This window comes from Lacerta agilis, chromosome 9, assembly GCF_009819535.1.
Source record: "Lacerta agilis isolate rLacAgi1 chromosome 9, rLacAgi1.pri, whole genome shotgun sequence".
NCBI classification, from domain to species: domain Eukaryota; kingdom Metazoa; phylum Chordata; class Lepidosauria; order Squamata; family Lacertidae; genus Lacerta; species Lacerta agilis.
In genome coordinates, this window is record NC_046320.1 from 1231807 (window position 1) to 1257405 (window position 25599).

The 25599-nt window shown below is 42.1% G+C and overlaps 1 protein-coding gene across 3 annotated transcripts; it reads left to right on the forward strand.

Annotated features, from left to right (window-relative positions):
- The first annotated feature begins 431 nt into the window (after positions 1–431).
- On the forward strand, positions 432–25313 carry PEAK1 (pseudopodium enriched atypical kinase 1). 3 transcript variants are annotated; one of them, XM_033160919.1, is made up of 4 exons: positions 432–3662; positions 11906–12102; positions 12899–13647; positions 22191–25313. In XM_033160919.1, exons 1-4 carry the CDS (start codon positions 544–546, stop codon positions 23319–23321), a joined length of 5196 nt encoding a protein of 1731 aa, XP_033016810.1. In that variant the 5' UTR covers positions 432–543; the 3' UTR covers positions 23322–25313. The 3 variants fall into 3 exon arrangements, with proteins under 3 accessions (XP_033016810.1, XP_033016811.1, XP_033016812.1); XM_033160920.1 differs by lacking the exon at positions 22191–25313 and adding an exon at positions 14536–14682; XM_033160921.1 differs by lacking the exon at positions 432–3662 and adding an exon at positions 10310–10608.
- The last annotated feature ends 286 nt before the right edge of the window (positions 25314–25599 follow it).

Below are 25599 nucleotides of genomic sequence, written 5' to 3' on the forward strand. Positions count from 1 at the left end.
TCCCAGGATTGTTTGTGGGAAGCCATAACTGTTTAAAGTGGTACAGTAAATACTTTAAAGTACCATCTGCACTATATGCTTAGGCTTATTTGGATACAACCTAGTGTTAGTTTATCAAGTCGTACTTCTTGCTGGGATTATGTATTCCATGGTCATGTCAGGTTAGGGAAGGCTGATAAAGTGTTGGTTTGTTCCTATATTAAAACACTTTGATTTTTTTTCTACTTTTTATCCTGCCCTTTCTCTGGGTTCTCTGTATACCTGTTTCATCTCACAATAACCCTCTGAAGTAAGTTTGGTTGAAAGATGGAAGGGTAAATAGAACTTCTGAAGTTCCTTCTTCTACAGGTTGGGAGACATAACCTCTTGAGTAGGAACTAACTTCTCATTGATCATTTATGCGTTTATGACCATTTTTTCTTCTTTTTTAGGATGACCAGGATTTGATTACGCAGACAAGATGAACAAGCAAGACGATAACAAATGAATAATCTTACCATGCATTGAACAACTTCTGAGAGTCAGGTGCTTAGCCCTGGGAAAATGTCTGCTTGCAATGCATTCACTGAACATGTCTGGAAACCTGGTGAATGTAAAAACTGCTTCAAGCCAAAAAACTTGCATCAGCTGCCTCCAGCTTCTGAAAAACCTCCAGTCTCTACAAATCTGAAAATCAATGCAAGTCACAGCAACAACCAACGTACTAAAAATACAGGAAATTTTCGACCTCCTGTGGCAAAAAAACCCACTATAGCTGTGAAACCCACCATGATGACAGTAGATGGACAGGGTATATGTGGCGAGGTCAGCCCACAAGATCTTTGCGAGAACAAGCCAGTTGCAGGCTGGAACCAAAATAGGACTGTCTTGGACAAAAAACCACATAACAATAATAATAATGAAGAAGAAATTGAAGGTTATAGTCATGTTCTTAGGCCTTATGGGAATAGTGATGGTGTAGGTAAAGCTCCAAGCAACAATAATGGACTGACAGAAATGTTGAAGGAGATTGCAGGCTTGGACACCTCGTCTTCTCTAACAGGAAATGAAATTAATTCAAGGGAAGCATTCTTGGGAAGAATAAACAATTGTTATAAAAAGTCATTAGAAAGAAAGGTCCCTCCAAGTTGCATGTTGGGTGCCATAAAGGATTCGCAAAATAAGCATGTTGTTCTTAGTGGAAGCACTGATGTAATAAGTAATGAAGGTGGTCGTTTCTGTTACCCAGAATTCTCCAGTGAGGATGAGAGTGAGGATGATCTGCTTTTTGGCAATATGCATGAAGACCATGAGAGCTGGGATGAAAGTGATGAAGAGCTGCTGGCAATGGAAATTCGCATGAGAGGACAGCCACGCTTTGCTAACTTTAGGGCTAATACACTGTCACCTGTCCGATTTTGTGTTGACAAAAAATGGAACACAGTGCCTTTAAGGAACAAGTCTCTCCAGAGGATTTGTGCTGTGGACTATGATGATAGCTATGATGAAATTTTGAATGGTTATGGAGATGACACTGTGATTCTTTATGGGCAAGCAAGCATGCAAAGCATGGTGTCATCTGATTCCATGTCTCCTGACTCTTCTTTGACTGAAGAGTCTCGCTCTGGGACAGCAAGCAGTTCTTCTCAAAAGCTCTGCAATGGTAGATTATCTCCTAGCACTCCTAAAGATATCAAATTAATTGAGGAAGAATATAAAAGCTTTTGTGATGATCAGCAATTGACAGTTGTAACTAAAAACCCTCAAACTGCTACCAAAACTTTGGAGACTCATAAGGCTGTGCTTGCCCTTAGGTTGGAAGAAAAGGATGGCAAGATTGCTGTTCAAAGTGATCAGCAAGAATGCTGTAGTCCTTCAGGTGTGCCAAGTCAAGCAGCAGCTGCAAGTTTACTCCCCGTTGAAGAACAAGCAAAACCTTATAGGGTAGTAAATATGGAACAACCCATATGCAAGCCATACACTATTGTGGATGTATCAGCAGCCATGACCCATGAATGTATAGAGAATCGAACAAGAAGCTGTGATTCAAAAAGTACCCTATCTAACCCAAATTTACCCGATACTCTAAGTACGAAGGTTGCACCTCATTCTGTATCATCTGGGCAAGTGAACACCAATCTTAAAAAATCTAGTGCAGTCAGATACCAGGAAGTTTGGACTTCCAGTACAAGCCCACGGCAAAAGATTCCTAAAGTGGAACTAATTCCCAACACCCCAGGACCTTCTGTACCTTTAAGGAAGAACATTCACAAATCTGCTCCTACTTCACCTACATCGACCAATATTTCTACAAAAACAATCCCTGTTAAATCTCCTAACCTGTCTGAAATAAAATTCAATAGTTACAATAATGCTGGCATGCCACCCTTCCCAATCATTATTCATGATGAGCCAACATATGCTAGAAGTTGTAAGAATGCAATCAAAGTTCCTATTGTAATCAATCCCAATGCATATGACAATTTAGCAATCTATAAAAGTTTTCTAGGGACTAGCGGAGAGCTCTCTGTAAAAGATAAAACCACAAGTGTCATCAGCCACACATATGAAGAAATAGAAACAGAAAGTGCCGTTCTGAAAAACATAACTAGCAAATCTGCTGAACTTTCCCAGGCTAAAGGGTTAACTAATAGTTCTGAGAGAAGACTGGGCTCTGTGGCTCAGAAGGTTCAGGAGTTCAACAGCTGTCTTGGCAAAGGTCTGACTTCATCCAAAAGCTCTGATCACAGCTCCCCAACAAAAATACCAAGAACTCGTCATGATCCTGTGGCCAAAACAGAAGAGACACAGGAGATATGTAGTGGAAGTAGGGAAAATGCCTGTATGGTACTATCACAAATTGTGGCTTCTATCCAGCCTCCACAGTCTCCCCCAGAAGTACCTCAGACTGGACCCAAGTCTTGCAGTGCGGAAGAATTGTATTCTCTGCCTCCTGATGCAGACACAGGTGAAAGTGTCCCAGTGCGGCCCAAATCTCTCTTTACCACACAGTCGAGTCCTGAGAGTGAGGCAGGGAATTCCACAGAAATGGTGCCTAAGGAAACCCTGTCCAAGTCACTAGTTGCCTATTCCTCAAAGCCAGTGGCTGCCTCCCAGAATACCACAAGTCCCAAAACTGAACAGACTCCCCCATTTCCTCCTCCTCGTTCCACGTCTTCACCATATCATGCCAGCAAAGTGTTGCAAAGACATTTCAGCAATTGGACCAAACCCACGAGCCCCATAAGATCAACAGAGGCTGAATCAGTATTGCATTCCGAAGGTAGGCGAGCTGTTGATGCAAAGCCCAAGCGTTGGATATCATTTAAGAGCTTCTTTCGTCGCAGAAAGACTGATGATGAGGAAGAGAGAGAAAGAGAAAAGGGGAAACTGGTGGGTCTTGATGGAACTGTCATTCATATGCTTCCACCTCCTCCTGTTCAACGCCATAATTGGTTCAGTGAGTCAAAATCAGATTCAAGTGAGAAACCCTCAATTGTGTTTATGTTTAAATGTGAACAAGCAAAGATGGAGGCAAAATCTGATCGAAACAAGACTGAAGTAGAGCCAGCAGTTGAAGTTGTGATATCTGAAAGAGACGAGAGGGAGAAGTCCTCAGAGGTATTGGAAGAAAATCTGAAGAGCCATTCTTCACCACCTAATATTCCAAAGGAAATTCTCAGGTAAAAATAGATAAAGGTTTCACTTGACAATTAATGCACCTTGCTATATATTTCCAACAGTGAGAAATTTAAAGGCTGCTAAGTAAATGTACACATAATGTTTGCAATTCATTAGACAGCCATTTCCATTAATGGTAACACCACCAAGTTTTTGAGAATATATTTATTAACACACCAGTGTTTAGTAGATTTGGAACTGCCTAAAACTCCATTTGTGTATGGAGAATAAAGTGCAGAGGGACTCCACATGGAACTGAACCCTAGCCCTCCCTTTTCATGCCAGCCGCACTTCAGGTGCAGTGCAGCATGTGGAGCTATTTATGAGAAGCACCCCAGCACACATGGTGCTCATAAGCGAGCTAGGAGTAGTGGCTCAACATGGGTAGGAGGATGGAGAGGAGTGTGTCAGTTAATGTTTCTCAGCAAGATGATGATGATGAAGGATTAAATGGCAGGGGGAGGGTTATGTATCAGCATATAGAGCCTCTTTCTTGTCTGTACACATGAAACAGAACCGTAGCCTAACTTGCTGGGGAGGGGGAGGGGAACCATGAGTTTTGGCACCTTACAGACTAATTTATTATGGTATAAGCTTCCATGATTAGTGTTCACTTCATCAAATGTATAAAGAGGCTTTGCATCTGATGATGTGGGCTCTGTTGCAAAGACATCTGAAGGCAGTCCCGTCCCTGGTGGTTTTTAATGTCTCACATTTTATTATGTTTTTATATGTACTGGATGCCGCCCAGAGTGGCCTAAAATTATTATTAGATTATTATTACTATTCAGACTGACGGAAAGTACTCCATGAAGCACTCAGGAGTCAAGCTGTATTTCAGGTAGGACTTTCTTCAAGTTGCAGTCTTGCATCATCATGAAGCAATCTTCTTACATCCAGGAATCATCATACACAGGAGGGATCACATACACAGGAGAAGCCAGCAGGGGGAGTCAGCCATACCTACAGTGGTACCTCGGTTTTTGAACAGCTTAGTTCACAAACAACTTGGAAATTGAACGCCGCAAACCCAGAAGTGGGTGTTCCGGTTTGCAAACTTTTTTTGGAATCCAAACTGTTGCGTTTTGAGTGTTACACTTTCTTTTTTAGTGCCACACTTCCGTTTTGAGTGCCCCCGCTCCTGCTTGCACGAGAGTAGGAGCTGGATGGGGTAGCTCAGCTGGGGAGCGCAAAACCTCCACTTCCCAGCTGAGAGATCCCTGCCCCCACTCCTGTTTGCACAGGAGTAGGAGCTGGATCAGACTGCTCAGCTGGGGAGGTGCAAGCTCCATCACACTTTCCATCGAGGGGTTCTCGGCTGGGGGCTCCGTTAAACTTGTCCCCACCTCAGCAGCAGGGCCCCTGCACCACCTGAAGGCAGCCAGGCGGAATAGTTGCTGGGGTGGCAACAGTGGAGGCAGCCCAGCAGCTGCATCTGAGAGACCCTAAACTGCTGCTGAAGCAGCTGTCAAGCTGTCTCCACATTGCCATATGATGCTCCTTTAAACATCTCTATTGAGGTAAACGCAGCCACACACCCCTCAATGGAAAAGTGACAGAGCCTGCACCTCCCCAGCTGAGCTGCCCCGATCCAGCTCCTACTCCCGTGCAAGTGGCGGTGGGGATCTCTCAGCTGGGAAGCGGAGGCGCTCCCCAGCTGAGGTGCCCCATTCAGGGGCGGAGGAAGGGGGTGCGGTAGGTGCGGACCGCCCCGGGTGTCACCACTGAGGGGGGTGACAAAACGCCAGGCGGCACTCACCGCAGGGCCTGCAACGCATCCGAGCCACATGTCTCTCCTTGGAGTGACACGGTGGCTTGGGCACACGCAGGCTCTGTGCTGCCCAGATGGTCTACCCACTGCCTCCCCCCCCCAGCTGTAGGGCGGCTGAGTGGGAGGAGGCAGGCAGACCCATGGTGCGCCCCACCCCTAGGCGCACCACCCCAGGTGCCCGAGTGGCTCCCTCCGCCGCTGGCCCCATCCAGCTCCTCCCGTGCAAGCAGGAGTGGGGGCAGGGATCTCTCAGCTGGGAAGTGGAGGCTTCATGCTCCCCAGCTGGCATTCAAAATTAAAACTGAAACTATCCAGAAAACCACAAAGCCAACAAATTTGCAACTCATGAAAAAGCAGCAACACAACAAATTGAAAAAAGCAAACCAACCACAAGTGAATCAAAATCACAAGAAAAATAAAACAACACTGACCCTAACCCTAATTCTAATCCTTACCCTAACACCAACCCAATCCTAAAATTAACCCTAACCCAGAAATGGTCTTGTTAGATAGTAAAATTCATGTTAAATTGCTGTTTTAGGGGTTGTTTTTAAAAGTCTGGAACGGATTAATCCATTTTGTATTACTTTCTATGGGAAAGCGTGCCTTGGTTTTAGAATGCTTTGGTTTTAGAACAGACTTCTGGAACAGATTAAGTTTGGGAACCAAGATACCCTATATATCAGTCAAAGCCCCACCACTCATGATGCTGACTCATACTGCGTGTGTAAAGGTGGAGAGCTGTGGCCAGGCTGATATCCTGGAATATTTCAGTGGTAAAAGTAAAGGTACCCCTGACCATTAGGTCCAGTCGCAGACGACTGGGGTTGCGGCGCTCATCTCACTCTATAGGCCGAGGGAGCCAGCGTTTGTCCGCAGACAGCTTCCGGGTCATGTGGCCAGCATGACTAAGCCGCTTCTGGCGAACCAGAGTAGCTTCAACATATTTTAGGTTTCTAACATTCTGTAGTGCTCTGAAAATTGAGTCTTTGAGCCTATAGTGTTCAAATTACCATAGTTCTGCTTCTGCCTCCCCCATGTGCTCTTTCTTTGTCATTGGAGGACAGTGGTATTTTACAATTCAGGGAGAATAGCCAGTCAGTAATGAATTGAACCATGTCCCCATCTTCCTGATTCTCCAGTCGGCCTCGTAGACAAAAATCTTTGCCTCCTATCCCTTTCTGATTGTTCCTCCAGCTTCATGGGTAAATCTTCAGTTATAAAACCTGGATCTCAGACAGGTTGGTTAGAGCAAGATTGTGTGCATAATTTGCTGTTTTAGAAATACCTGACAGTTCGTTAGATAGCATATCAAATTGGGCTTCCGTTTCTGATAGCGAGCACAGAAAATCGTTCCCCTGGGCTTTCTGGAGCCCTGGGGGGCTCAAATGGAGATATGGGGGGACAGTGGGGGCTAGCATTCCAGTTAATCCCTCTGATGAAGTTGGGGGGGTAGTATGAACCAGCAGACATCTTTAAATGCCTGCTTTGGTCTTAGATGGAGTACTAAGTAGATGGAATACTTTGCCAGGAAAGGAGAGTCAGGATGCTGGATTTTATTGCGACTCCATTCTTGAGAAAGCCTCGGTCAGCAACCATGTTTGCTGTGGATCTCCTTTGATTTCAGACAATTGGGCTAAAGTGAAAAGGCACCCCAACTGACATGATGTGGACAAAAGCTGTTGGAGACTATTCAACTGTTAATTGAAGGTTTGGAAAGATGCAGATTTCTGCTGCGATGGGATTTTTAAAGAGCGGAGTAGACAGTTTCCACATATTACAGTGGTACCTCTGGTTAAGTACTTAATTCGTTCTGGAGGTCCGTTCTTAACCTGAAACTGTTCTTGATCTGAAGCACTACTTTAGCTAATGGGACCTCCAGCTGCCGCTGCACCGCCAGAGCACGATTTCTGTTCTTATCCTGAAGGAAAGTTCTTAACCTGAAGTGTTATTTCTGGGTTAGCAGAGTCTGTAACCTGAAGCGTATGTAACCTGAAGTGTATGTTAACCGAGGTACCACTGTATTTTCTTCTCAAGGGTTTTTGCAACTACCCTCCTCTGAGCAATTGCAAGAGAAATTCCCTGCATCTCTCTTGCATCCTCCCTTCATCCATGAACTCAGAATCCACACACATACCCCAAAGTGCCCTTTTAATCATGTTTACATTTTGGGGAAACAAAATGCAGATTTAGATGGTGTTCATGTTCTGTTTTAGACTGTGATTTAGGATTTGCCATTCTGTTTTAAGCAAAATCTGTGCCTGTGTAACCCATATGGCTAATTAGACCTGTTACTTTAAGGGGATTCAAAGCTTTCAAGTTCTTGTTGCAAACATACAGGAGGGGAGCACATGGGAAAAGGTGATTTTCAAGGTTTGGAAGCCCTTTTAAAAAATATCAACAATAAATATAGCAATAAAGAGCAATCCTAAATAAAGTGTTTTACACTGCTCTCTTCTATTCAACCTTGCTGGTTAGCTTAGCATCCACAAATATATATATATATTTTTTAAAAATTGTATAGCATGTACAGGCATCAAGACACACACAAAAAACCACCCTGAAAAAAACCATAGAAAAACATAGAACACGAATTCATTAAGAAGCAAAACCACACATACAACTAACACTAGCGGGACAGCAAAGAAAGAAAACATTCTGAGGTCATGAGGAGAAAACAACGGGCCAAAGAAGTTCAATAATTATTCCAAATGCAATTGTATTTACCTGGAACAAGATGTGAATGTTCATATAAGTAAAAAAATAAAATAAAACCCAAGGCTCCCATATGGCTGCAAAATATTGTGATGTAGCAGAGCCCTTGGTCACTTTACATTCATGAGTTAACTTTAAAGAAAAGGCCATCCCACTTAAGATCTGGAATAAGGGTAGGTAACTGGTACCTCCTGCTAGTTTTGGACTACAAGCCCATCAGTCTCACCCTGCATGACCAATGGTCAAGAATGAAAGGAACTGTAATCCAACAACAAATGTAGACTGCTACATTGGCTAGTCCTAATCTAGAATAATTAAATATCAAAATGCATGCTGTGCTTAGCATTAGTTATATCACAAAGTTTCCATCAAGCTGCTAGAATTATAACAAAAGGTGATGTGAGAACCACCACCACCCAGCTTGCCCCGCCCCCCATCAAAAACGTCCTAACAATTTGGAGCCACCAAGCTAGAATTCACTGGTGACTCATTTTATGCAGCCCTGCCAGGTGTTTGAGAAAATGTTTGATAACAATGTTTGATAACATTGATGCCCTCTAAACTGAACCAATTAGCAACTCATTTTGAGGGACAGCAGTGTACCCACACACAGTTGCTCCCTGTGATAGATACCTCATGACCTTTACTCAATGCATTTTTCCTTTTGTCAGAGGTGTTCTGGCTCTTTGCACAAGAACTAGAAAATTTAGAATTTAGCAGTCAGATAGTAAAAGAGTCCTTGACTTGGGACCAGGGGTGGCTGGAGTGATGTAGTACTAAGACTGTAAAAGACCTTTTAAAACTTTCTCCCTTCTGGAAATCCTTTTGCTTAGTCTGCTTAGAAACCTGTGACAATTGTCACAAAACCTTTGTACATTGTAGCAGATTTGGGGGAAAGCACTCTAGATCAGGATAGAACATTGGTTGTGGTTTATCAAGTCACCGTCAGTTGCCATTGTCTTATGTTGAGTTTAGGTTTAGTAGATACAGGTCTTTGCTACTTCTAGTGAGAGAAGTTTGCATGTCAGATTGACATTTCTTATGGTTTGAAAGAGAATATAAATGAGAGGCCCTTAAACTTTGTTGTTCTGGACTGTTGGTCCTGAGTTGCTGGAAAATAATAAAGAATTGTGGTTTTTTTGTTTCTGAAAGAAAGAAAGAGGAGACTCTTCATTCCTTCTTCAGTCCCTGCTGCTTCCCACTTCCCAGCTTTGCATGCAAAGAGCCTAGGTTCAATTTCTGGCATCTCTAGGTGGATTTAAGAATGTACACACACACACACACACACAGGCTGGCACCCCTCTGGAGGCTTTACCTGGGGCAAAAAAAGCTGGCTAGCCCCACCCCCGTAGCTAAAGCAGCTTCCTGTATAAATCTTGTGATTTACAGGTGAAACTCGAAAAATTAGAATATCGTGGGAAAGTTCATTTATGTAAGCAATTGTTTTTATTAGCTACTGGAGTTTAATATATGAGATAGACTCATGACATGCAAAGTGAGATATCTCAAGCCTTTATTTGTTATAATTGTGATGATTTTGGTGTTCAGCTGATGAAAACCCCAAAGTTGAGATTGTTAATTTGAGGTTCTCATCAGCTGTACACCATAATCATCACAATTATAACAAATGAAGGCTTGACATATCTTACTTTGCATGTCATGAGTCTATCTCATATATTAGTTTCACCTTTTAAGTTGAATTACTGAAGTGAACCTTTCCACAATATTCTAATTTTTCGAGTTGGAAGGGACCACCAGGATCATTTAGTCCAACCCCCCCGCAATGCAGGAATATTTTGCCCAATGTGGGGCTTGAACCATAATTTCTCTCTCCCTCAGACACACGCACACATGCTCATAACAGGCATGCCCGGGGGTTGGACTAGGTATGTTAGTTTGAGATACGAAGGGTATAGTCTATATAGCTGAGTGGTGAATTGAAAATCTCACATTCTGTACATTACCCACAGAGGCTCTCCCAGAACCCCTCCCCTTTTTTTTACAACTTTGGCCAGGGAATGGAAGACGTTTCCTCCTTCCGTCAAGACTGTTGCCTCATGATTGCAGTTCTAAAATAGATGTGTGTCCCTGTTTAGTTTCTGTGACCATGTCAGCCTGTTAAGTGACTTGGCCAAAGAAACCATTCTGAAACAATGTAAGCTGTGTGCTGTAGTCAGGAGAGGGTTAAGAGGGCACGGCTTTGGCTTGGCTTCTGCTGGTTTTCCTGAGGTGTTCTGGCACATTCCCCAGACCATCCCCTGGAGGTAAACATCAAGGTGCACTAGGTGAGATCATTCCTATGCAGAGTTCAGTCCTGGTTGCTCACAGCTTTGCACAACTTGTAGCTCACCTGACCCCAGTGGAATAAATGCTTCACCAGAGTTTCGAGACATGATTAAAAGGCTCAAGAAAGCTCTGAGAGAATTGCCTTTAATGGGGAACTGTGTGAGTGAATATAGTGGGTGAGTGCCTCTTCTTTCTTTTTTAATTTTCTTCCTTACTAGTTGTTGATTTACTTTGGCAGCATGTTTCTCAAAAGTATATGTAGAAAAAATTCACATATCTGGGGGGCTAGAAAGGAGCCTGTTCTGTACTTCACCAATCAATAAAAAAAGTTTTCAGAGACACTATCCTGTAACAGGAACCCTTGTTTCAAAATAGCACAGCTATCAGAGGAAGGCTGTTTTGAAATATTACGGTAGTTCTATCTATTGGTGAGTAAAAGGGGGGGGGGTTATAAGGTTTGATAAACACTGTCTCCTCCATGCCTCTAGTTCCCAAAGTGAATTTACAGCTTCTCAGATTTGGTTTTTGAATGTGTCCTAATGTGTGGAGTTACATAGACTAACCCTTTGCTGTATGCACTGTTTTGCAGTTAATATGTTGTGCTTTACACCGGTTTTCGCATGTTAATAAAACAGACATCAGTAATGAAAGGCTCAGTAACCTGACAATTTTGGGGGAACACTTTTTTGTCTAGGTTTGCTAACTTTAGTGGATGATTTATGCCAGCATGTACAGGTGGTTTCAGTAATATGTAAACTTTGGTTGCCCTAATTTGTTGATTGCTTGTGAGCTGCATTTTGTGCTTTGATCAACCACTTTTAGGCTGCAATTTTATGTTGACATTGACAACTCTCTAATGATAAAACCTTGCCTTCCAGTTCTCATATGGGAAATCATTCCTTCACATAGGTACAGCATAAGCCCTGTATACTTCCATGTCCTGTTTTGCACTGTTTTGGACAATAATTTAGAACCGTTGGTATATAGATTTTTAAATAAGATTGCAGCCTTTCTCTGATTGGAATAAATGATGTTATTGTTTTGCATGATTAGTTTAGTTTAATACATTGTGCTGAATACTGCAGATGTGCTAAATGACAATGAGCCAGTGTTTTCCGTTTTCTTGGCTGAAATCTGAAACTGTTTTATCTTTTCTCCTTGAGTGATAGGATGCATTTTATGGAGTTTTGAATGCTTACCTCTCCAGTGTTAAATACTAGGCCTAACCTTTTTTTTTTTTTACTGGTTAATGGTAGCAATATATACTATTAAATCCAACCACCATTAATGTGGTAGTGAACATGGATACATCTTTGAATATTCAGGAGCTTTTAAGCTAGAAACTGAAAAGAAATCAAAACAACAGCTTTTTGCGGCACCATGAGTCAGTTCAGTAAAACTGAGACTGAAGTCCTCTAAAGAATTTACATTGCTGGTGTCCACTTGGAACTTTGTTTTTTGCTTTTGTTTTAGTCAAGTGCCTGATGAACAAACTGTGGGAAATGGTTCCCCTCGGATTCCAAGATCTGCAATTGAAAAGCAGGGTGGTGGCAGTAATGCGTCCCTTGTTCCACTGTCCCCTCCCGAAATACCACAAGAACAAGAGGAAAGGGAGGAAATGTCAGATTCTTCTGATGTGAGTGCCTGCAGCGCTACATATAGTAACTTAGGTAAGCACCTTGCATCAGCACAGAAATATATTGCTTCTTTCTTTATGTGTTGTTTGAGTTTTTCACGCTTACTTGAGAAACTGGTTATGAGAATATGCAATGGTTTAATGTTCTTACGGGAACAAACAGACCTTTATATGTGTTCAGAACTCATAAAAATAAATATTGTTGCTTAACTTTTTGTGCCTCCTAAACATTTGAAGTAAAGATTTAATTTTTAAATGTTCTACGTACTCTTTGAGTTAAATTTTATTTGAAACCCATTTTAATGAAAACTCCAGCACCCCATGTGCGATGACCTCAGCAAATAGTTATACTATAAAAATGTAGATGACTTTAAGAACATGTTTGATAGGTGCCAAATGAGTATATGTAGAAAGAGATGTGAAAGGTTTAAGGAAGTCTCGGTCATTGCACTTTTTAAAAGATCCCTCTGTTCTACAATGCTATGGGGCTTCAAATGTTCTACTGAACATAGTTCTAACTGAAGATAACAACATTTGCCTTCTATATACTGTATTCCAACTATGTTTTTATAAATACAGATTTTTATTTAGGTCTTCAAGGCAATGACTAACACCTAACAAATAATTGCAGTCTCTCTATATTCTCTGTTACAGTATAGTGATACTGGTTTAGGTTCTGAAGTTTTAGTCTTCCCACTAAAGAATTACTTCCTGTCCAGACTTAACCTGGGATACTCATGCTCCTCTTCATTCTCTCAGTGAAAATGCCTTGTGCATATATATCTTTCTAAGTAAAAAAAATATAATGACTGTTTTCTATTGTTACATAGGGCAATCCAGAGCAGCTATGATACCTCCAAAGCAACCGCGGCAACCAAAGGGGGCTTTGGATGATGCCATTGCTTTTGGGGGAATATCTGACCCAGACATGACAGCTACCTTACATCCCACACCACCTCCATTGCCAAAGAAAACCATTATAAGAGCTCACACGGAACCACTTCCAAAGGAACACCAGAATCAGGCCCTTGAAAGTGGCCTGTGTGTGATGGCCAATCCCACTTATGACATTGACACCAACTGGGAAGCAAACAGTGCCTGCTCTTCTGTCAGCTCTGAATTCAAGGCAGTGGACCATGAGTCAGGAGATTCCTTGGACAGGCCTCCAGAAAAGGGACTGGCAATCTCATCAGCAGCCAATGGTTTTTCCAGCCTAACTGCTATCGGTGTGAAAGACAGGTGTTCCAGTAGTATGGAGTTTCTGTCAGGTAGACCTGCTACCCACAGCAAACATGGCAAGACTGTCCAGAAACCACAGAGACAAGCACTTTATAGAGGAATCGAAAACCGAGGGGAGGTGGTGAGCAGAATCAGAAGCCTTCACACTGATACCCTGAAGAAGCTGTCTGCCAAATGTGAAGACCTTTTCATGTCTGGGCAGAAAGATCAGCTTCGATTTGGGCTAGACAGCTGGTCAGACTTCAGATTAACCAGTGACAAGCCATGCTGTGAGGCTGGTGATGCTGTCTACTACCCAGCTTCTTATGCAAAAGATCCATTCAACAACTATGCAGTCAAGGTAAGAAGATAATTAAAAACAGTCGCTCCACTAATCAAATTCCAGAACTTTCCTTAGTGTCTATTGCACTTCATGACTATTGACTGTCTTTGTGCTTAGCGGTTACAAAGAAACATGCTCTTTTGTGATAGCTAGTGAATTTTTAAATAGTGAAATATTACATTTATGGCAGCATATAAAAATGCAATACAGTTAAAACAATAAACTACACCTACAACCTCAAAACAGTAATTTCATCCTGATCCTAAATAATTGTATTTTTATCTTGTGAACCAGCCTGAGATCTCTTGATGGAGGGTTGTATATAAATCAAATAAATAAATAAATAAATAAATAAATAAATAAATAAATAAATGCAGCAGAATAACAGGATTTTATTATTAGCTTAGGGCCATATTTGGGTTTACATGCTTGTATATCCTGTTATAAACTTTTATTTGCTAGAACAGCAATTTTTAGCATCATTCTTTAAGCCCTTTCTCATACATTCCATTCCATATGTTTCCAGGATGGTCCTGGGAAAATGCCCTCCAATGACCCTTCAGAAATGCATTGAGTAAACAAAACCTGAGGATGTTAGTGCCCCAAATTCCTTCTTTCTTTAAAGTGAATTTATTGGCCTCCCCTTTGTTTGTTTTTTTACCCTTCTGACTTTTAAAACAAAAAAAACTATTCTTGCCTATTTAGCATACTGCTGTTATAATGAATTAAATGAGGAGCTACACTTTTTCATTATTTATACAGAGGAGCAACTTAAATTACTTTGTTTCTATTTTAAAAAGTGTACATTATTTTATTAAAGTTAAAGTGGTTTACAATGTAGAAATTAGAATAATACAATACATAATTTTACAGAAAAATATAATATTTGTAAAAAATAGATTACAGATTGCAATTGGATGCAGACTTTTTATGGCAAGGACTTACAGAACTATGATTTCACCACCTAAGGACCAAATTGCATTTGATATTAGTCAGGTATTTAAACAAGTGTGCTTCTCCTGGTCACTTTTAATTTGAAGAAAAGTTAGCCGCAGGGTCCCAGTCTGAAAATGTGCTCTCAGTTGGGACCCTGCACAGGTTTTCTGCTGAAAATCACTGCCTACCTGGTTTTTGTTTTCCCTGATACCACTGTTTGCAGTAAACAACACTTACAGGAATGAAAAGCAGCCAGGTGGGGGCAGTTTTCAGTACAAAACATGTGCAAGGCTCTAATCAGATACACATTCTGGAACAGTGCACAGTGGGAGGGAGTACCCAACATGACTGCTGCTGAGTGCTTTCACATTAGCAGTTTTGGTTGCAGAGGGTGTGCAGGATGTGGCAACCAGCAGGAAGGGGAGGGGATGAGAGAAAGAGAAAGCATTGCAGAATTACAGGTGTTGAAGCTGGGAATTGGATCTGACACGTTGAAGAGTATTGTCCAAAATAATTATGCAGATCTCACCAATGGAGGTGACTTTGACAGTGCTTTTCAAAGGCACCCTTTGTTCTTTGAAAGATAACTGTCAAACAAAGCCGCAACCATGGTTTCAGTACTATGCCCAAGCTAAAATCTAGACTGACAGGAATTCAAAACCAAACCAAATTGAGAAATTGTACTCCTGCTCCACAGCCTTTGCCAGAAACAGAAGTTTAGAAACAAGGCATTAGCTAGCTGTGGAGTTTGTCTCCAGATTACAGTGTGAGCTAGATCTCTTGAAGTCATCTACCAAATATTTGCCGGTGTACTAGGGGTGGGGTGGGGGTAAGATATCAGTATACCAAAGCCTAGTGCACCAAAATGCTCTGAACTGGACAGCAGCCTAAGATAATCATTGGAGATGCAAGGTCATATGACCCAATACAGTTTCTTATCTGTGGGTTCATCCACACTTCCATTTGTCCCGTGATTTTTAGGCATGGGTCCAAGAGGCTTTTCTTTTGTATCACTGCTTACCCCAGGATAATCTGTAGTTTACTGTTGATTCAGAACAAGCATTAATCCACAGAAAACCCAATTTACCTTTGTTCTAATTCAGCAGTATACAGCAGATTTTCCTGGGAAAAGCAGCGAGACCAAAGATGAACCTCTCGGACCCACACCTAGAAATCATGGGACAAGTAGACGTGTAGTTGAGCCCCAAGTCTCTGTTCAAGCCAACCACCACCGTGTAAGGTTCAGCAGTTGCTAGTCATACAGAAAGGAATGTACCATATAAATGTTCCATAATATTTGGTTCCATGCCAAGTGCTTTTTTACAAGATGTTAATCAGGTTTGTCATAAACTTTATAAAGGGAATAAAAACTGTTTAACACAGACCTTTAGTTTAGTTCAAGTGTTAATTTTATTCTGTAGATTCTATTACATACATCTGTAATATAAAATCACATTCAATGTACTTGTATTGAAAATAGATTATTTAAATTGTCCAATTCATTGAGGTCAAAAATTACCCAATCTTGCTGTGAACCCATTACACAGGGCTGCCTACTAGATTTACAAATATTCACAAGTGGCAAAGCGTGTACAAAGGATCCCACTAAGATAAAGAAATTATGCCCTATAGGCCGCATATTCAGCAGATGCAGCCGTATTGGTTTATTTCTATGACATGGAGCCCAGCTCAACTAATTGGAGGCATGGTTCTCATTTCATCTTGATAAGAACAAGTTTAATTGATCTCCTTGAGAAACTGATAGTGTGATTTTTATTTAACTTACCATGATTACTTTATAGAAATAAAATGAACCATGGATTAGTTTTAAAACCATTCCTAAATATTACACATTGATGTCCTGTCAAAATACACCGTGAGTGTATTTGTTCGTGAGTGTGCCATTTATTCTGATTAAGTACAATAACAAAGCTTTTCTCAGGTATGGCAAAAATAAATCTCCACAGCATCTTACCCTCTTTTTGCTAAGTAGGTCAAGTTGTAGGGTGGTATAGATTAACTATAATTGCTCACATCCTAGCTCCTTTTCAGCCACAATAGCACAGGAATTACTGTAATACTTTGTGAGAGAATGTGAAACTTTAAAATACTACAGTGGTAACTCTGGATACAAACGCTTCTGGTTGTGCACGCGCCGGGTTACGAGCTGTGCTAACCCATAAGTTGTTGCTCCTGGATGCGAACTTTGCCCCGGGATGTGAGTGGAAATCACGCGCCAAAGGCACACGCAGAGCGGGAGTCGCACTTTCACTAATGGTGCCTCATGTTAAGAACAGTTTCAGGATAAGAACAGACCTACAGAACGAATTAAGTTCATAACCAGAGGTACCACTGTACTCTCAAAGGAAGCATCCTTTTCTCATAAAGCTTCTGACTTGCATAATAAAATTTGTTGTTATAACAAACCTACACTGCTGTGTTATACATAATTATAATCTGCATCCTATAATGATGAGGGAGTGTTGGAATACAAAAGATAGGGGTGCTGTAAGATGTTTCCTTTATTACCCAGACAGTCCATCCTCTGACAACCCGTTCTCCACCTCAGTTTATCAATTGTGATGACAGAAATTCCCTATGGATGTAAGAATAACTAAACAGTAGCTGTTTCAATTAATGGTGCCCTATTTTCAGATACAGAAAGAGTATAGGCAACCAATTTTACCACTTCTGCACCTGTGGTTTGAAGGATTATATAGACAGTTAACTTCTGAATGAGAGATTTTACCCCAGGATAGTTTGCCTTGGCTCAAGGAGCCAGAATGCATATCATAGAATCTTGGAGTTGGAAGGGACCCTGGGGGTCATCTAATCCAAGCCCTTACAATGCAGGAATCTCAACTAAAGCATCCATGACAGATGGCCAGCCAAACTCTGCTTAAAAACCTCCAAGAAAGGAGAATCCACCACCTCTCATGGGTGTCCGTCCCATTAAAATAAAAAGCTGGTTGCAGTATCAAAACCTCACTGCTCTAAGCCTGCAAAAATTTGACTTTTTGTGTCCTTTGAGCTCAATTGTGTGTTTGCTTTGGAGCAGGAGCTAATATTTACTTATTTTTATTCAACAAGATTGACATACTGATTATTATTATTATTATTATTATTATTATTAACATTTCTTTTTAAAATATTTTTTATTAAAGATTTTCTTGATTTACAAAGGTAGTGCAATGTCTCTCTCATATTTTTCCGTATAACATTTTTACAAATCAGTTTTTGTTGTTGAGACATTAGGAAGTATTATTAACATTTGTAAGCAGTGTGCATAACATAGTATAAAATGTTAAAAAGCAATAAAAACAGTAAATATAATGGGCTGAATCCAACTAAGTACTTACTCAGAGCTGAACCATGAATTTGCATCCAAGCTGAGCCATGCTTGGGGCAGACCCATTGAAATGAATGGATGCATGGCCTACTTTGAGTGGAACCTACTTGGATACCACCCTGTTCATTTCAATGGTCTACTGTGAGTTTGAGTAACACTGGATACAATCTATTAAAATCATCAAAACATCAGATAAACAGACAGCCTTTACTGCTGCTCTAGTATTGGGTGTTGTCCCTCTTTCCAACTATTTTGACAAGGATCATAGCTCAGTGGTGGAACATCAGCTTGGCATGCGGAAGTTTCCAGGTTCCATCTCCATGTAGGGCTGGGAATTGCCCCCTTCCTGAAACCCTAGAGAGCCACTGCCAGTCAGTGTAGATAATACTGAGCTAGAAGGACTCAACAGAAGACATCCCAAACCCAGACGTCACATACTCAGTTGCAAGATTTTGCGCTGCCATGATGGACATTTGTGACACAAACCAGGCCTAAACTGGAGGCCCATAATGCAAGACCTGTGCTGCTTCACGTTCCCTCCCTTATGGTCACTTTTAACTGCTTGTCTTTTGTTTTTGTTTTATGTGAGTTATAATCACTTTTAACTATTCGCTTTTATCCCTTTCCTCTTCAAGTTTTATGTGCTTTATTTTATTTGCATGTTTTTATCTGCGACCATATAACGTTTGCTGGTGATGATAAACATAAGACAGCTTCCTATTGAAATCAGCCCTTTGTTCAGAACCATCAGGACTAGAATCTTTTTTATTTTAATGGAGCATTCCATTTTTGCCTCTTCAGTGCAAAGCTCCTCTTTCTCTGGTTGAGAAGTTTGGTCTTTAGAGCTGAAACAGAGCTAGGGTGGGTTTTTCAAGCCAACTCTTTGCTTTTACAGACTCAGGTTGCACTTGATAGGAGTCAGAAACCACAAAAGCAGCAGTCCTGGACAGCTTGGACAGGAAGCTGAATGTTTTGGGGAACTTCTGAGGATCAGCTTGGGGTAGTACCACATGCGATGCCAGGGGCCCCTTGGGGATGATCTGTTGTGGGGCGGAGATGGGGGTGCTGGCTGCAGGCAGATCCAGAGCAAAGCATTGGTGGAGTCTGTAATAATGCATGTCCTCTGCTGCACCCCGTCTATTTGGTTTTGCACTGAAAGCACACTGTTTCTTAAATCTTGCTTCTTAAATTGAAAGCAGAACCAGACTCAGTCTTGAATGCAGACTTGAAATGGGAATTTGGATTCAGATTCAGTCTGTCTTCCATCTTGTTATAGTTAATTTGATTTCATTGTATGTTTTTATGGGGAACGGGGGAAAGGTTATAAACATTGTTGGGATTCTAACAGGGGACTTCTTCACAGTTCAGAAGTTATCTGTGTGGAGCTAATCTCTGAGCACAGGTTTGATATGCAGACAAGTCCTCAGTCCCTCCAGCAATTGTGCTGCAGCACTAACTTCAGGTGCAAGGGAAGTACCACATATGCAAATAATATAGTAGTTCTGCTATCACCACATTTCTTACTCTGAAGAATAGTCTCTAATTGACTAGATCTGTTTACAATCTGCTTATATTTCCATCTGAAAATCAGCTCAAACCATAAGCAGCATTTGAGAGAAAGGGCTTTGCTTTTGATCTCCAATTTTGGTTTTCAAACACTTGCACAGGTAATATTCGAAAAATTAGAATATCGTGGAAAAGTTCATTTACGCCAGTGTGGTGTAGTGGTTAAGAGCGGTAGACTCGTTATCTGGGGAACCGGGTTCGCGTCTCCACTCCTCCACATGCAGCTGCTGGGTGACCTTGGGCTAGTCACACTTCTTTGTTTTTTTTTTATCAGAATTTATTGACATTTTCACAAAATAACACAAACCCAACCCACACCTACAAATATCAAAACAAATACAAATACACATAATGTCAGGATTCTTCTTCTTATCTGTATACCTTATTAAAAAAAAAAATTCTAGTTCCAAATCTTGACGTTTGACTTCCCCCGCCTGTACACCTTCGGTTTTAAAACAATACACTATTTCCTTAACAGCTTTTCTCTATGAAAATTTAACTTTACTTAAAAAAGAAAAAAAACACCTTTGTCTTATTCTTTGCATTATAACCTAAAACTTAACCAAATATTCTTACAGCTAAACTTATTTCTTCTATCATTTATCATGCTGCTTTTAACTTAGGCTCAATATCTCCTTACTTATTTAACATAGACTTATAATTAACAAACTTCACACTCCGATTTCGGATACCATGGCAGACCATCTATATTATACATTAATTAGTTCAGCCCACTCCCCTTCTGTCCATTATCTTCTCCTGTCCTTCACCAGAACCAGATCTCCAATTATATTCTTCTAAATATCCACAGATCCAGGTTGCAACCACAACAAACCCTGCATCGAGCTCCAAGATGTTCGTCCTCTCCATTCTGAGTTTCTCCGTGCCTTTGTGCCATGCTTCTTCTTCCTGTAGAAATCTTAATTCTATGTCCCTCGACCCCGAGCTGCCACCTCGGAGTCTGGATATTAAAAATCTTTCCGTTCCAGGGCTACTGCCACCCCCTGAAATCAGTCCCTGTTCCATTCGGATTTGCTCAGCCATCTCCAACCATCGTTCCAACACATCTTCCAACTCTTTGCAGAAGTCTGTTTCCATTGAATAAAACTTTCGAAAAGCCTCCTCTGTGGAAAACATATTCTTTCCATTTACAATTCCACTCAAGACTTGTAGTTTTCGATCAAGCAGTTCCAGTTGAAAGACAGTGAGTTTTTCCTCCTCCTCCCAGTCCCTCAATGCCAACGTAAGCGCGAAGCCCAACATCTTCGGGGGGGAGGTGGGTATCAAGTTGCGTTTCCTGTCTTTTCCTTCCTTTGTCTCAATTTTTTCCTACGCAAGTCCAAATCGCCGCCATTTCTTCCGATCCCGGAGTATAAAGATCAAAACTTCAAATGGAGATCTTTTTTCCTCAGTTAACCCCCAAAAGGAGATCTCAACAGACTCAGTTCTCAAATTCCAAATACTTTCTATTGATTGTTGTAACAGCAGTCACTTAAAGAGTTAATTTCTTTCACCACCCGAAGGGAGAGAGGCGGGCTGCCTTTCTTCTTCTTAATCCCAGAGCTTTCCCGGAATACAAAGAGTCAGTTAATTACTCACAGCTTCTGGTTTCTTAGCAACTCCTTAATGACAGGTAGAACAGAGACGCTCATCACGGACTTTGCCGCCGCATGTAAACATCCCGGTTGGGGCATTTCCCCTAGAGCCCGGCTCCGTGGTCCCTTCACCCCCACTCCCCCTTTACAGGGGGAGCGGGGGAAGGGTTCGGAGCACAACGGGCACAGCCGGGGAGCCCAGGGCACGGGACGCTCTTCCCGTGCCCCCACCGAAGCCCCGCTATGCGGCTGCAGGGCTCCTAACCCCCGGAATGAACTGGGTGCTTCGCAGCCGAAGCAACCCAGGACCGTCCATAATGGCGCCAGCCGCCGGAAGCCTAGTCACACTTCTTTGAAGTCTCTCAGCCCCACTCACCTCACAGAGTGTTTGTTGTGGGGGAGGAAGGGAAAGGAGAATGTTATCAAATCCAAACTCTTCTTCTTATTTCAGGAATTCAATTTAAAAGGTGAAACTAACATATGAGATAGACTCATGACATGCAAAGCAAGAGATGTCAAGCCTTTATGTGTCATAATTGTGATGACTGTGGCGTACAGCTGATGAAAACCCCAAATTCACAGTCTAAGAAAATTAGAATATTAAATGAAATCATCAAAACAAGGATTGCAAATAGAACAATAGTGGACCTCTGAAAAGTAGAAGCATGCATATGTACTCAGTACTTGGTTTGGGCCCCTTTTGCATCAATTACTGCCTCAATGCAGCGTGGCATGGATGCTATCAGGCTGTGGCACTGCTGAGGTGTTATGGAGGACCAGGATGCTTCAATAGTGGCCTTCAGCTCTTCTGCATTGCTCGGTCTCATATCTCTCATCTTTCTCCTGACAATGCCCCATAGATTCTCTATGGGGTTCAGGTCAGGCGAGTTTGCTGGCCAATCAAGCACAGTAATCCCATGGGCATTGAACCAGGTTTTGGTACTTTTTGCAGTGTGGGTGGGTGCCAAGTCCTGCTGGAAAATGAAGTCAGCAATCCCCATAAAGCTCATCAGAATGCCAGGTATTCCAGGAATGCTCTTCCCCTTGCTCTGTATCTGGAATGGGAGGATGTAGTCAGGGGTGATAATTGATCTATTTTTCTTTCATCCCTTCAGATCTGTAAGAGCAAAGCTAAAGAATCGCAACAGTATTACCACAGCCTGGCCATCCGCCAGAGCTTGGCCATCCACTTCAACATACAGCAGGACTGTGGTCATTTCCTAGCTGATGTGCCTGTTCGTCTGCTTCCATGGGAAGATCTCCATTCACCAGACGAGGAGGAGGAAGAGCAGGAAGATGACAGGCAGAAGAACACTGTGGACGTTTCACAGAAAGACAGCTCAAATCTGCCAGGAGCCACAAGCAAGCAGCGCAGCAGAGTTGTAGTCATCACTCGAGAGGTTCCCTACCTAACTGTGGCAGATTTTGTGCTGGATTCCTCAGACCGCCATGCCAGCAGCCCAGACTTGTATGAAAGGCAGGTATGCCTCCTCCTCTTACAGTTGTGTTCTGGTCTAGAACACCTGAAACCGTATCACATCACTCATTGTGATCTGCGTTTGGAGAACCTTTTGTTGGTGGAGTATAGGGCAGGGGGAAGCCTTCTGAACGATGAGAGTGTGGAGCCCTCTCCCAGTGCTGCTTGCCCTGCCAGGCTTATAGTGAGCAATTTCTCTCAAGCAAAACAAAAGAGCCACCTGGTGGACTCCGAAGTCCTAAGAGACCAGTCCCGCCTTGCCCCAGAGATCATCACAGCAACACAGTATAAGAAATGTGACGAGTTCCAAACCGGCATCCTCATCTATGAAATGTTACACCTGCGCAATCCCTTTGATGAAAATCCAGAGCTGAAGGAGAAAGAGTATACTTGTGCTGACCTGCCCAGTATCCCTTGTCGTTCCCTTTATTCCCTGGGGCTTCAGCAACTTGCTAACTGCCTGCTAAACCCTAATCCATCGGAGAGAATCCTTATATCTGAGGCCAAGGGAGTCCTTCAGTGTTTGCTGTGGGGTCCCCGGGATGATTTGTTTCAGACTCTCAATGCCTCTTCCAGACCAGCACAAAGAGATACTGTGCTCCAAAACTGGCTGGACATCAAACGGACGCTGATGATGATCAAGTTTGCTGAGAAGTCTTTGGACAGGGAATGCAAAGTCAGCCTCGAAGACTGGCTTTGTTGCCAGTATCTGGCTTTTGCCACTACGGACTCCCTCAGCCGCATAGTGAAAATCATGCAGCAACATTAGTTTGTAGCCGCTGCTTTCACTTGGATGCCCCACAATCCTCTCTTCATCCCCAGCCTCAATCTATGTGCAAGTTTTAAAATTCTAACCTAGAACTCAAGGTCACCAATAGTGAGCAAACTGATCTTGCCAGGAAGCTCTGTTTCCTGTCGTAGGTGCCAGGGAGAGGTCTGAAGCCTAGTTTAGCTGATGGTTTGTTTGGACAAGGAGGTGTGTAAATTTATTAAGGAAACCACTATTTATTACATTGCTGTTTGGAGGTGTAAGAGTGTGGAGTGAGTGCTGCAAATGGCAGCATCCAGTAATAACTGCAAACAGAATTGAGTCAGCTGTGAATGAGCCACCAGAATGTACACCACTCTTCACAAAGACATGGCCTCTGCTCCACGCCTTTGTCCTTCTGGCCCCATCTCAGGGGTGACTTGGCCATACCAGTCATACTTCCTGCAGATGCAGTCTTTTATTTGATTGTTCCTTCCCCATGAGACAACCCTGGACCACAACAGGTGGCCACTGAGTGACTTACAGTCCGCTGCAGACTGAACAAGTTTCCCTGTTTCTTTTATTCTTGCTGGGGTCAAAGGACACATTACATGGAAAGCCCCAATATTTGTGGCGTGTTTTTAAAAAATAAAAACACAAACTAGTGATTTTGAGTGGAAGTGTGGCAGGGAAGATGGGCTCATCCCTTCTCCTTACAGGTCATTTTCCCATTCAGATTTCCTGCCTGCACTGCTTCCCCTCCCCCCACAGAGTTCCAGGTGCAAGTTTACCCTTCTTGTGTGTTGCTTTTTCGTGCCTTTGTCTTCTTAACCCTGAATTCTGATGTATCAATCTAGAATATTTCCAATAGCAGCAGCAGATGTGTTTTTCTCTTTTTGCCAGCACATTTGATACAGTAGTTTTGCTAGAGATTATTGATGGTCTGTTAATTATAATGTTAACAGAGCAGTACCAAGAGCAAAGGGACGGTTTGAAGCAAATATGTATTAGGAGCAGCTATTCCCCTTCTGCTGTCAGGCTGGTGTTTTACCCCAAAACCAAGGGTTAAAATGCCAGGCTTCCATGTCTTCTTTGCAAAGCAACAAGGAAGCAGGGTATAAAGTTGCTCAGAGCTCATCTTTATGTAACAAATAAGCTATGTAAATAGAGATGGGTTTTCTACAGGTGTGGTTCTCTTGGGGGCAAAAGATGTTGTGCAGCTATCACAAAACAGTTACGTTTAGCAGTTTTAGTTTATGTAGAATCTGGCTATCCAACTGCTGTCAGTATCTAGTTTTTGGACATTTTAGCTGTTTAAGCATCATTTGCTCAGAAGCAATTGCTGCCTACTAAGGAAAGGTTAAACAAGTCCAGTGGCCTGTAGAAATGTTTGCGCTCCTTCCCTGGCACACTGGCCTTTTCCTGTGGATGCATTACAGTACAGTCCTGCTGCGCCTGATCTCTCTGCTCAGTATTGGTTGGACTTGTTTGAGTAGCTCTGAACTGATGGAACTGCAGCCCAGTATTTAATTCCCACAGTTGGGGATGGATTTTGAAATGTGGACAGCTCTTGTGTTGAGCCCATGCTGCTGCTGTTGCTCCTCCTCCTATGGATATATGTGCAATTTTTTGATGTATTATATGAGAAAGCTGTGTTAGTGTTTACGTTGCTTAACAGACTTAACCATATGTTAGATCTGCCCCTTTCCTTTTCATGGCACATAGATGCACAAACTTATGTGTCCTCTTTCTCCAGATTGATGTTTCCTTTCTTTATTGTTAAACTGTGACTAACCTGTTTACTTCAGCCTTAGAGACAAATAGCCACTTTGAACAGTGCATGCATGTTTGGACCAGAAACTGAAAGGCAGACCTGCAGAAATTATGTCAGCAAAGTCAGCTCTGTGGTCTTGGAGCAGGGTGTGGATTTCTCACTGATGCCAAAATTCTAGTTCATGAAAATCTGACCCCAGCATAAAATATGTGATGGCCTCTTTAAATGCTATGAATCTTCTTGCTTTAGTACTTACTGATTATCAGAGAAAGACCAGACAAAGCTAAGGATAAAGTGTGTGAATGTGTCCTGTATTGCTTTAAAATAAAAGTGCAAAATTTGTAGGCAGGCAGCTGTCCTGGCACACAAAAGGCCCCCCCAGACTGGGTGGTGTGAGGGGAATGGCGAGTGTATTATGCAGCATGTCATTGACACAATAATAGTGCATTAGTGGTAGAATTATTCTGCACTGTCCACACCTCATTCCACTTTATTGGCTGTTCTGCAGTCATTCCCTGTTATTGC